The sequence below is a fragment of the Pinus tabuliformis genome, chromosome 1_1 (assembly GCF_031772625.1).
Source record: "Pinus tabuliformis cultivar Carrire ecotype Pingquan chromosome 1_1, CPIR1, whole genome shotgun sequence".
NCBI classification, from domain to species: domain Eukaryota; kingdom Viridiplantae; phylum Streptophyta; class Pinopsida; order Pinales; family Pinaceae; genus Pinus; species Pinus tabuliformis.
In genome coordinates, this window is record NC_142297.1 from 804,507,003 (window position 1) to 804,520,827 (window position 13,825).

Consider the following 13,825-nt stretch of genomic DNA (forward strand, 5'->3'; position numbering starts at 1 on the left):
CAGGGGATTTAGATGGAAGGAGGTAGAAGGTTCAATATGTAAAATATGAAAACATTGGAGCTTTCACCAGGTTTGATTCTGAGACTGTCTCAAAGGATTCCTGTTCCCTTAAGAGAAAGTCTATAAATCTTAATTCTGCAGGCCAGAAAATGGATGCTCTTGGAGTTCCCACTTATGTTATTGCAGTTTCACAGATGTCAAGGAGTGAAAAAATGGAGCTGAGAAACAAACTTAAGTTGGAACTGGACTAGGTGAGTTATTGTTGCACATAGAATTGAATAATTAAAGCTTACTTCATCTCGGAGTGTTCTAACTGTTAGTGATGGAGAAATTTCAAGGTTGGTGAATAGTTTCCCAGGTGGCATTCCTGGAAAAGTAGTCATTGGGTTAGGTGCAGTTTAGGCTTCAATATTATCTCAAAAAGATAGTATTTTTTGTAGACAATCATCATTTGCGAGTGATGGAAGTAAGGGTGTCTTATGTTCTCTTGGTGAAGAAAAACAAACTCCTAAAGTGAATCAACTCTACCTCAATTCTGAGTATGTTTCTAGTAATGATAAGATGGAACAAAAGTATAAAGTTGGAGCTATAGGTTTAAAGAATAGACTTCTTGGAAAGTTTGAATCGAAAGACGTGAAGAGGAAGAAACAGATCTTGTCCAAAGAAAAATAGTTTCTAAGTACATGAACCAGTGTGTTGATACTCTGAAGAAGCTCAGGACACATAAATTTGCTTGGGTATTCAATCAGCCTGTTGATCTAGTTTCCTGCTTAGAACCCTATTTTTGATTGCCTCAAAGAGATAGGCCAAGGCACCAGAAATTCCCAGGCTCTAACAGGGTTTCCTTATCCTGAGGTATGTTGTCATAGCGTTATGATTGTCTTATATTTTAAATGTAGTGGAGAATGGCTATATCATCATTTGGTTCTTTTCAATATGCACTCATATTCAGTTAATTTGTCCTTACAAGAGCCACTGACATTTTCTATAATAGCATGTGAATGCTAGGGTTGGATTACAATTGGAGAGTCATCCCACAAAAGTAGTCCAACAAGGTTTACTCTTTATTCTAGCCAGAATTTCAAGTTTGTATTTATTCTTTTTAGATGGAATTTATATATTTCGTTACTGTAGTTCATGTTAAGCATTTGTACATGTGTAGGTGGTGACCATGGTGATGAATATGTTGATGTTGGTGGGGATGAGATGCCTACAATGAACGTCCCTAGTGTTGATATTGAGAAAGATACCACAGTAGTTAACATCAAATTTAGTAGCTCAAGTAGCTCACACAATGATTCTGGATCTTCCTCTAGTGGTATTGTCTTTGGACAAGAATTGAGATTTTTGATGTTTCTCAAGTGGTATTTTGTATTAGAGTCCATTCATTTACTTTGGTCATTCCTTTTTATCAAATTCTGATTCCAAAAGTTCCTCAGGCACTAAGTAGGTGAAGCACATTCTACCGATGCACCACTTAAGGTATGAATTCAAACAATAAATTCGAGCTAATAGTATACATGATTGAATTTCTGAGTTTTAGCAAAACTAGGTTTAGTTATTTTTGTGTTATGTGTCGGTTGTCAAGATTGATTTAACATTTGGTTGGGAGGAAATTGCCCGAGGAATAATATACTCTGATGTAGATGAGTCTTGGGTGAATGTATCTTATGTATTATGGTTTTCTGAAAGGAATCTATGGAGTCAAGTGTCGACTGTGAGGAGCGGGGCAACTTTGACACTAAGACTACTGGTGCAAAGAGTGCATTTTCGTTAGATATATTTGCTATGCAGTTTAGGATTGTGGTTTGTGTAACTAGATTTTTTGAATTGGTGTTACAAACAATTGTTAATTGCTATTTGATTATATGTTTTTCCTTCTAATCTACTTTGTGGCTTCCACAGGGGTTGTAAGTGTTTTGGATGAAGAGAATGCTTAGCCAAAGCCTACGGTTTTGGAGACAGACACCAACCAAGAAGGTTATTCAAGTGCCTATCTAGGATTATAAATACTGTTTAGTGGTATTTTATGTTTTCCATGTTATGATTTGGCCCTCACATTTTTATTATGATACATTGTTAGGGGAGAGTGCTCCACCTGAGAGACAGGTCTCCCCAGACAAGAAAATTCGGGCTGCCTTGTTGAGAAGCCGTTTTGTTGAAACAATTTTGAAAGCCCAAGAAAAGACATTTAATCAGGTATTTAATTCATTAAAGTCTTCAAGTAAGGAAGTTGGGATTTGGTGTTTGTTATGTAGATTGGTGACAGTTGTAACTTTTGATTATTAAGGGTAATAAAGGAGATCCAAAAAAATTATGGCGTGAGAGGGAGAAATTTGAAAGGTGGCAACGAGCAAGTTCATGAATAGAGGAGTTGTTTATTCATGCTTCATGGTTAGCTTCAGGCATTAGTAATTTATTTGACATTTCCATACTCTCTTTAATAAGAAAAAAGAAATAATTCAAGCTGAAGCAAAGGTTGTAGAAGAGGTTTGTATGAAAGCTGAAGCAGAAGCCGCAACTCAAGCAAAACAAAAAAGGGAGATGGAAGGGGAAGCTACTCACTTGGAATTGCAAAAAGTAATTTTTTCCTCCTTTTTTTTTTTTGGTTGTATTTCTCGTCGGTTGCATGTAATAGTTAACTTTAATATGAAAAATTGAATTTTTTTTTTTAACCAACTTTGTGAACGTTGTGTCGGCAGATGGAGAGGACTGTGGAAATCGATGAGAACAATTAGATTCTTGAGGTTCTTGAGAGGTTGAGATATCTTCCCGTTGAACACATGCCAAGTTCTGGTGATGAGACTAGCCCTGTTCAATCTGAGGATGCAATGAAAGCCTTTCCATTGCAAGGTGAAAATCCTTTGGAACAACTTGGATTGACTTTGAAGAAATTGGATGAGGAGGAAGAAACCACTGCAAATTGTGCTACTGGTAATGGTGATGTGGAGGAAGGGGAGACTGATTAAGTCGTGAAATTGTACATTTTATTTTATTTCTTTATTATTTTCAGGAATTGAGAAGTGATTTGAAGGAAAAATCCTCAAATTGAGGTGATAAACCTCCTCATGTATATATGAGCAAAGAAACGATGTAAATTAGTTTTCTGTCCCATTTGTCTCCTTCATGTGATCCAATAGATGCAAAAGAAGTTTCTTGGGCATCCTCCTTTTGGTTAAGGGGTGAGATCGATATAATTTGGTTCAATTGTAATGGTTAATTATGAGATTTAGAAAAATTCCTACGACGAACTGGATTCCCTCTTTTGTTAGTGCACAATTTTGTAAAGGAGAAAAGGCACAAAAAGCAACCCATATTCTGGGTATCCACAGGCATTTTCTATATACTCAGAGAAAATGAGAATTAAAAAAAAACATGTTATGGGGAGAGTGGCAGAGACTTTATACATCAAAGGTTATTTTCAAATAATTTTCATAAAAGCTTTTTTGTTTAGACCTATGTATTATGTGTGGATTATATTTTTGGTTATAGATCATCCAAGTAGGTTGCAGAGAGACTTGTTTTTTGGGAATCTGTAACCATTGTGGGCATATATGAAAATTTCAAACAAAATCACTACCGAAAAATTGTTATTATAGTGCGGAAGTTGTTGTAAAGATTTTATTTAGCTCCAATGCTCTGGGTTTAGATTAATTCAATAAATATAATGTTTGTAGCTTGCGTCTTTTTGTTCCCACTTTCTTGGAAGAAGCAAACACCATAGAAATTACACGTCTTGTTATGTTTTGATACAGAAAAACATTATCAGGGTTGGTGGTTTAGCTAAAGTGATACAAAATGAATAGCTACTAGATGTGGTTATGTGGCATATGTTAAAATGCATTGCACCTTATATTTCCTGCCATATTTGTTTTCCTGTGGAGATCATATTGGTGTAGCTATATCTCATTTCAAGTGCTAATGAACGCTCTGAAATATCTGCATCAAGGAATTTTCCCTCTGGTTATTATTTTGGTGCAGTTATATATTTTAGTCTGGAAGTGCTAGTGAATGCATCAGAAATCTCTGCTAATTCACCAGATGATTTATTTACATGATTGGTGGAGCCCATGTATAAAAACAATTATCTTGTATGAGATATGATGAGAAATAAACCTTGAAAGTTTAAGACAAAATGTGTTCTATAAGAATTTCACTACAGATATGAGAATAATTTCAGTTTTAAGAGGAAGCCCAGTTGTATGTCTCCTATCAATTCTTTTGTCTACTTATTCAGGTTTCTCTGAATTTGAGACACATAATCATTGCACATCAGTCCATTCCCAAAGCACAAACAATCCTCTTCAACCCATTGCATGACAAATTCATATGGAAAATTATCCCTCAAGTGCTGAAGTTATTTGTGGGTAGTTGTATTTTGTAGAAAAACACCATTCTTGTTTCCAGAAATGTTGATGCCTACTATATTTCAAAAGTTATTAATAATGTTTCAATCAAAGAAGCTTTGGGGTTTTCACCAAAACTTTGAATATGGGTTCCAAAATTTCCATTTCTTGAAAGTTATATGCATCATTACAATAACTTTATCAATGGCATTGTGGGAATGCTTGACAACTTTATCGTTGTTAGTGTTCATTTTCCTTTCAATTGTGTGTGTTGATTTTCCTTTCAAATGTATTTTCAGATACTCGTGATGCATATATGGGTTTACCCAATATCAATAAATATGGGTACACTAAAAAAAGTATGAGATATCCTCCTGCTGAACACACTTCAACTTCTGGTGATGAGACTAGCCCTATTCAACTGAGGATGTGATGAAAGCCTTTCCATTAGAGGGTGAAAATCCTTTGGATCAAATTGGATTGACTTTGAAGAAATTGGATGAGGAGAAAGAAACCACTACAGATTGTGTTGCCTGTAATGGTGACGTGGAGATTGATTAAGTCGTGAAATTGTACATTTTATTTTAATGATTTATTCATTTCAGGAGTTGAGAAGTGATTTGAAGGACAAATCCTGAACATGAGGTGATAAACCTCCTCATCTATATATCAACAAAAACACGATGTAAATTGGTTTTCTGTCCCATTTGTCTCCTTCATGTGATCTAATAGATGCAAAAGAAGTTGGTTGGGCATCCTCCTTTTGGTTAAGAGGTGAGATCGATATAAGTTTGTTCAATTGTAATGGAGAGTTTAGAGATTTAGAAAAATTCCTATGACGAACTAGATTCCCTCTTCTGTTAGCGCACGATTTTGTAAAGGAAAAAAGGCACAAAATGCAGCCCACTTTTTGAGTATCCACGGACATTTTCTATATACTCACAGAAAATGAGAATTAGAAAAAAACATGTTATGGGGAGAGTGGCAGAGAATTTATACATCAAAGAGTATTTTCAAATAATTTTGATAAAAACTTTTTTGTTTAGACCTATGTATTATATGTGGATTGTATTTTTGGCTATAGATCATCCAAGTAGGTTGCAGAGAGACTTGTTTTTTCTGAATCGGTTACAATTGCGGGCATATAGGAAACTTTCAAACAAGATCACTACTGAAAAATTGTTATTATAGTGCGGAAGTTGTTGTAAAGTTTTTTATTTAAGCTCCAATGCTCCAGGTTTAGATTAATTCAATAAATATAATGTTCGTAGCTTGCGTCTTTTTGTTCCTACTTTCATGGAAGAAGAAAACACCATAGAAATTACAGGTCTTGTTATGTTTCGATACGGAAAAACATTATCAAGGTTAGTGGTTTAGCTAAAGCGATACCAAATGAATAGTTATTAGATGTGGTTACGTGGCATATGTTAAAATGCATTGCACCTTATATTTCCTACTATATTTGTTGACCTATGGAGATAATTTTGGTGCAGCTATATCTCAATTCAAGTGCTAACGGATGCTCTGAAATATCTGCATCAGGGAATTTTCCCTCTGGATATTATTTTGGTGCAGTTATATCTCTTAGTCCGAGAGTGCTAGTGAATACATCAGAAATCTTTGCTAATTCACAAAATGATTTATTTACATCATTGGTGCAGCCCATGTATAAAAAACAATTATCTTGTATGAGATATGACCTGAAATAAACCTTGAAATCATAAGACAAAATGTGTTCTATAAGAATTTCACTACAGATGTGAGAATAATTTCAGTTTTAAGAGAAAGCCCAGTTGTATGTCTGCTATCAATTCTTCTGTCTCCTTGTTCAGGTTGCTCTGAATTTGAGAAACATAATCATTGCACATCACTCAATTCCCAAAGCACAAACAATCCTTTTTCAACTCGTTGCACGACAACTTCATATGGAAAATTATCCCTCAAGTGCTGAAGTTATTTGTGGGTAGTTGTATTTGGTAGAAAAACACCATTCTTGTTTCCAGCAATGCTGATGCCTGCTATATTTCAAAAATTATTAATAATGTTTCAGTCAGAGAAGCTTTGGGGCTTTTACCAAAACTTTGAATATGGGTTCCAAAATTTCCATTTGTTAAAAGTTATATGCATCATTACGATAACTTTATCAAATGACATTGTGGGAATGTTTGACATTATCATTGTTAGTGTTCATTTTCCTTTCAATTGTATTTGTAGAAACTCGTGATGCATATATGGGCTTACCCAATATCAATAAATATGGATACACTAAAAATAGTATGAGATATCTTCCTGTTGAACACACGCCAAGTTCTGTTGATGAGACTAGCCTTGTTCAATTTGAGGATGTAATGAAAGCCTTTCCATTGCAGGATGAAAATCCTTTGGAACAACTTGGATTGACATTGAAGAAATTGATTGAGGAGGAAGAAACCACTACAAATTGTGCAAATAGTAATGGTGACATGGAGGAAGGGGAGATTGATTAAGTCCTGAAATTGTACATTTTATTTTATTGATTTATTCTTTTCGGGAGTTGAGAATTGATTTGAAGGTCAAATCCTCAACTTGAGGTGATAAACCTCCTCATCTATATATGAGAAAAGACATAATGTAAATTAGTTTTATGTCCCATTTGTCTCCTTCATGTGATCCAATAGACAAAAAAGAAGTTGGTTGGGCATCTCCTTTTGGTTAAGAGGTGATATTGATATAAGTTGGTTAAGTTGGTTCAATTGTAACGATCAATTCAAAGATTTAGAAAATATCCTATGACGAACTAGATTCCCTCTTTTGTTAGTGCACGATTTTGTAAAGGAGAAAAGGCACAAAATACAACCCACTTTATGCGTATCCACGGAAATTTTGTTAGTGCACGATTTTGTAAAGGAGAAAAGGCACAAAATACAACCCACTTTATGCGTATCCACGGAAATTTTCCATATACTCGTAGAAAATGAGAATTAAAAAAAAACATGTTATGGGGAGAGTGGCAGAGACTTTATACATCAAAGAGTATTTTCAAATAATTTTGATAAAAACTTTTTTGTTTAGAACTATGTATTATACATGGATTATATTTTTGTCAATAGATCATCCAAGTAGGTTGCAGAGAGACTTGGTTTTTTGGAATCTGTAACAATTGCGGGCATATATGAAAATTTCAAACAAAATCACTACTGAAAAATTGTTATTATAGTGCAGAAGTTGCTATAAAGTTTTTATTTAAGCTCCAATGCTCTAGGTTTAGATTAAATCAATAAATATAATGTTTGTAGCTTGCATTTTTTTGTTCCCACTTTCTTGGAAGAAGCAAATAACATAGAAATTACACATCTTGTTTTGTTATGATACGGAAAAACATTATCAAGGTTGGTGGTTTAGCTAAAGAGACACAAAAGGAATAGCTATTAGATATGGTTATGTGGCATATGTTAAAATGCATTGCACCTTATATTTCTTGTCATCTTTGTTGTCCCATGGAGATAATTTTGGTGTAGTTATATCTCAGTTCAAGTGCTAACAAACACTCTAAAAGATCTGCATCAGGGAATTTTCCATCTGGAGATTATTTTGGTGCAGTTATATCTTTTAGTCCGAGAGTGCTAGTGAATGCATCAGAAATCTCTACTAATTCACAAAATGATTTATTTACATCATTGGTGGAGCCCATGTATAAAAAACAACTATCTTGTATGATATATGACCTGAAATAAACCTTGAAAGAATAAGACAAAATGTGTTCTATAAGAATTTCACTACAGATATGAGAATAATTTCAGTTTTAAGAGAAAGTCGAGTTGTATGTTTTCTGTCAATTCTTCTGTCTCCTTATTGAGGTTGCTCTGAATTTCAAAAACATAATCATTGCACATCACTCAATTCCCAAAACCTTCTTCAACTCGTTGGATGACAACTTCATATGGAAAATTAGCCCTCAATACTGAAGTTATTTGTGAGTAGTTGTATTTGGTAGAAAAACACCATTCTTGTTTCCAGCAATGCTGATGCCTACTATATATCAAAAGTTATTAATAATGTTTCAGCCAGAGAAGCTTTGGGGTTTTTACCAAAACTTTGAATATGGGTTCCAAAATTTCCATTTGTTCAAAGTTATAAGCATCATTACAATAGTGGGAATGTTTGATAACTTTATCATTGTTAGTGTTCATTTTCCTTTCAACCGTGTGTGTTAAACTCGTGATGCATATATGGGTTTACCCAATATTAATAAATATGGGTACATTAAAAATAATATGAATTTGGTTTACAAGTAGTCTGATTTGATAAATTAATAGCATTTACATGATCACTAATTAAGCTTCGGTGCTTTAAAGATTACATCAATTTAATATCAAATCTGATAAATAACTTCCCACAAATTTCTATTTAAAAGTTACATATGCAAACCACTTCTAGTGGTTTTTCACTGTCATAGATTTCTTTCCCTAAATGAAGTAATCTATTCTCTTATTGCATTTTTTAATAAATATCTAAATTGGGCGAACTATATTTTATCAAAATTGATTACAATGCATGTCAAAATTGATTACAGCACATGTTAAAATTGTAAATAATTTACAATTATTAATTATAATCTCAGAGTATATAAACTTTCACAATTAAACACATTGTGAAGTGTGAGTTAATTATAGAAAAATCATCCTCCCCTTTGGGAATGTTACTATTTACCTTCTGTTGGGTTAGGTGATTAGAGGATTGCTATGAGTGTAAGCATAAGTGGGTAAGCACCAATGAACCATGAGAACACGAGTGTTTAAGAAGTTTTGAGTGTCATTTGAGTTTCGAGCTTCACCTGCTCAAAACTCAAAATCAAACAACATAAACGAGAGCTTAAGAAGTTCTGCATTGGTGTAAATAGGTTCATTAATCTACCCTGGGTTAATATTTGAAATGGTTTTCATTTGTGTTGTTATTGACATTTTCCGCATGTTGATTGTTCTGCCTATGACTAATTATTACATCTATTTGTGGAAAATAAAAAGAATTTTGAGGAAATTTAAACCCTCAAATCTATTTTGTCTTACCCTATCACTGGTCTTTATGTAGTAATAATATATAACTTTCAACATGTGGTTGCCAATATTAAATTTTCTATGAAATTTCTCATCTAATTCACAGTTGTTACTTATATCATGACTTCATTTGCAATCAGTGGCTATTGTACTTTTGTATCTTCTTGCTTATGACAACCTTTGATATTGTTCAATAGATTCCTCTGTCTTTATATTGTTATTTGTCATGGTAATAAATGTTGATTGAATGATCTTGGACATTGTACATACATCATTTTGAAACATTATAATCCTCTAGAGATTGCATCGATTTTACAAGACACTTCAAGCTACTAGTTCCTTTTCTACACCCTTACATCATTTTCGTTGCAACAATTGGTGCAAATGCTAGTTAGTTAGCTCATGTAAACTAGTAATTGGTGTGGTGTGTTGGCATGTAAAACTTGGTCGATATTATATAAATTAAAATTGTTTTTTGTCTTTTGAATAAGATTATAAAACTATTTTCAATTAAAGATCAAGTAAACCAATAAATATACCAATAAAAATGAGTATAATCAATAAACATCTAACACCAATAAAAATTAGTATAATTTTTTACTTAAATAACTATGATGAATCAATATATAGTCAAAGAATAACTATCCTTATTACCAATTTGGATTTAAATTTTTAAATAATATGTAATTATATTCATAATCTATAATCCATCTTCAATAATATTCATTTAATTTAAATTTTCTAATAAATTTAATTTAAAATTTCGAATAAATTGAATGAACTTTCTAGAGTCAAATTATTTAAACTTAAAAACTTCCAATATTTTATTATAGTTTTTCACTTAAATAACCATGATGAATCAATATATATTCAAAGAATAACTATCTTTATTACCAATTTGCATTTACATTTTTGATGATGATGATGATTAACATCCACTGAGACCAAACTTTGGTCTATCGGACCTAAAGAAACGAATTATTTAGTTTGATTTAAGATTTTATTCCTATGCTCAAAAATCTTGGAGAGAAGCCTCCCTAGATCACTGTAATTTTGACAACGTAAAAGGCTAGGAAGGTCAGTATTGCAACAAAGATTTTGAAATTGAGATCTGATTTTCATCCTCGATGTTTGTATTCTCACAGAGATGGCAAAACCATTCCATCCATGGTGTTTTAGGAACTGCCCAACTCCCCGTTTCACTATGGAACTCATGAGAGTTCGTTCTAATCTTGGCTATATTAATTTTCTTCTTTGAGCTAGTTAAAAAATAGAGATACTTTTGATCTTCCAGGGTGGGATTGATACTTCCTTATAATATCTTAATTTTCTTTTAGCTACTAAATCTTTCTTACACCACATTTTTTCTTTGAACTTAAAAGTAACAATATTTTTAATGCTATTAATGTTTTGCAATTCAACATTTACCTCGATCTCCCAATGGTTTAATCCATCTTTAATAATATTCATTTAATTTAAATTTTCTAATAAATTTAATTATTAATATTCATTTAATTTAAAATTTCGAATAAATTTAATGAACTGTCTAGAGTCGAATTATTTAAACTTAAAAACTTCCAATAAATGTGAAGCTGGATTCCTCGCTTCCTGGGCCCACATTATTGTTACCGACAAAACTGAAATCTGCCCGACTAAATCTGATCCGAAGACAATTATTGCTACCATATTTCATTATTTTATGCAGGTAAGGTAAGCTTATGTGCATCCAATGGCGTTTTTAAATAGCAGAGGCTTCTTCCTTCTTTCCAGCCATAGAATGTAGCTCTCCCAAAGGTGTGTGCAATATGGATTTTCCTAATTTGCCTCTGTCCCTGCCTATCACAGTAGCGGGTGAAGGTGCTGCCACAGCTGCTTTTGTCGGTCTAGTCTTCTCTTTCTTTTTCATTTGGTCATTGCACAAGAGGAGTATCAGCGCCAGATTGCCTCCGGGACCCTTTCCATGGCCTATCATCGGAAATCTGCACCAATTGATTCTGCCTGCTCACCGTTCTCTTAAAGACCTTGCTGACAAATATGGCCCCATTTTCTTTCTGCGCTTAGGCTCTGTTCCTACTGTCGTCGTTTCTTCTTCTGAGATGGCCAAACACTTTCTCAAAACTCATGATTTGTTGTTTTCCAGCCGGCCTCCCACCTCCGTTGGGAAATACATATTTTACAATTCCAAGGATATCGTGTTTGCTCCCTATGGAGATCATTGGAGGCAGATTAGAAAAATATGCGTGGTGGAACTGCTCAATGCCAAAAGGATCAACTCCTTCAGGCACGTGCGAGAGGAAGAGATGTCTCTCGCGATCCGTTCCATTTGGGAGAAGAGTGAGAGCGGCACGATTGCGGTGAATGTGAGCAAGGCCATCTCCACTCTCATCTCCAATATAGTTTGGCGGATTCTGGCGAGCAGGAAATTTACTGACAATAATTTGGGTAGCGATTTCGAAGGTTTCAAGGATCTGTTGGTAGAGTTGATAACTGCGGGGGGAGTTTTTAACATTGGAGACTTCATTCCTTACTTGGATTGCTTTGATTTGCAAGGTGTCAAGCGGCGCATGAAAAAGGTCCATAAAACATTCGATGAATTCGCTGACAAAATAATAGACGACCACATTGCTCCTCGCATCGCCACCGCCTCGAATGACCAGAAAGAAGAAGCTGCTCATGCTAAAGATTTCGTGGATCTGCTGCTTCAGATAGCTGAGGCCGACACCAGAATCACACGGCAAACTATCAAGGCTATTGTTCTTGTAGGCCTCTGTGGCCACAGCCATTCCATTATTAATTATGGACCTCAATATATTATGCTTAAATCAGTCAATATTTTGCATTAATTGTGTTTGTATTTGTGCAGGACATGTTCGCTGGTGGGGTGGAGACGACGTCAACTACGTTAGAATGGGCAATGAGTGAGCTGCTCAGACATCCCCATGCAATGAAGAGTTTGCAGGAAGAAATGGAAAGGGTAGTCGGCAAAGATCGCAAAGTGGATGAGTCCGATCTGGCAAGTATGAAATACCTCCACTGCGTGGTGAAAGAGACACTACGATTATACCCAGCTGTGGCGCTAGCGATTCCTCACGAATCTGCAGAGGCAGTGACAGTAGAAGGATATTACATACCTAAGAACACACGAGTAATGGTGAATCTGTGGGCTATAGGAAGGGATCCCAATGTGTGGGGGGCAGATGCTTCTGACTTCAAGCCGGAGAGGTTCATGAAGGAGGAAGATATGAATTTAACAGATCAGTCAGACTTCAGTATGATTCCGTTCGGGGCAGGAAGGAGAGGATGCCCAGGGGGTCCCATGGCTATTCCCACGCTTGAACTTGCCTTGGCGCAGCTGACGCACGTTTTTGATTGGAGAGTGGAAGGTGATCCGTCCCGACTGGATATGAAAGAAGCGTCTGGTTTGACAATTCCAAGGCAAGTTCCGCTCTGCGCCTATCCAAGGTTGAGGGTGTGCTTCCCACTACAGACCGGGGTTGATCCGTAGGAGCAGGCACGGCGCTCTGCCGCTTTCCTTGCAATTGCTTTAGTATTATCACCATAAATAAATTTGTATATGTTAGTTGTATATTGCCCTTTGTCGCTTCTCACCTCCCTCGCAGGATCACATGGTTGAACTCAACAACACGACGCAACAGCCAGATTCGATCTCCCTAGCTTACTCAATTCGCTCTATTTTCTTACTTTATGTAGTAACTTTTGTCTGTGAGCTTTGTCTGTGAGCTCATGTTCTGCCAAATTAATTTGACGAAGCTCCTTTAGGCTCGAATCTCGGACTACATGCATTAACCCTTCTTTCTTATTCTCTAAACTCCATCCAAGTTAGGTTCATGGGCAGGTGCAAAAGCGTTGTTGATTCCTGACTTACATTTGCATATAGAAGTATGATGTGTATCTAGAAGTATGGTATGATGCGTATCTAGTAAGTATTCTTGTTTTATTTTAACCAGTGAGTTTCAACGTAGTTATGTTCATTATTTTATAGCCCCTTCTCGTATGCATTTAAGCCTAAACAGAACTTAGTATTCTACAAACAGCAAAATGGTACATCCCAACTATAGTAATGTTTATTCCATATGACAGCATAATTAAGTACACAAATGCTATAATGATAATTCAATTAACAGTGCACACCATAATAATCAAATCAATTAGTGTAAACAATCGCCCTCCATGCTCTTTCCGGTTGCAAGGATTACAGTAATCGGTTGTTTTAGTGTCTATTATTTTGCCAGGAAGACAAATGAATCCCAATAAATTTCTTTTTGCTTCTAAACAAAGATTTTTGGTTATTTATTATTTTTATGTAATGTTTTACTATGACCATTTTATTTGGCTTTAGCATGTTACAATATAAGTCTCCCATATATTTATATTTTTTTACTGAAAATATTGTTAGGGTTAGTTTAATTACATTAAATGTTTTCA

The 13,825-nt window shown here is 34.8% G+C and overlaps 1 protein-coding gene across 1 annotated transcript; it reads left to right on the top strand.

Moving 5' to 3' along the window:
• Positions 1-11,140: 11,140 nt before the first annotated feature.
• Positions 11,141-13,199, top strand: LOC149216454 (cytochrome P450 750A1-like). The gene is made up of 2 exons (XM_089392791.1): positions 11,141-12,138; positions 12,243-13,199. The coding sequence occupies exons 1-2, from the start codon at positions 11,185-11,187 to the stop codon at positions 12,882-12,884; spliced, it is 1,596 nt and encodes a 531-aa protein (XP_089248917.1). The 5' UTR covers positions 11,141-11,184; the 3' UTR covers positions 12,885-13,199.
• Positions 13,200-13,825: the final 626 nt, after the last annotated feature.

Coding starts and splice junctions, on each gene's coding strand:
- LOC149216454 (XM_089392791.1), top strand. CDS start 11,185: ATGGATTTTCCTAATTTGCCTCTGTCCCTGCCTATCACAGTAGCGGGT. Junction 12,139..12,242: donor CTATCAAGGCTATTGTTCTT/GTAGGCCTCTGT, acceptor GTATTTGTGCAG/GACATGTTCGCTGGTGGGGT.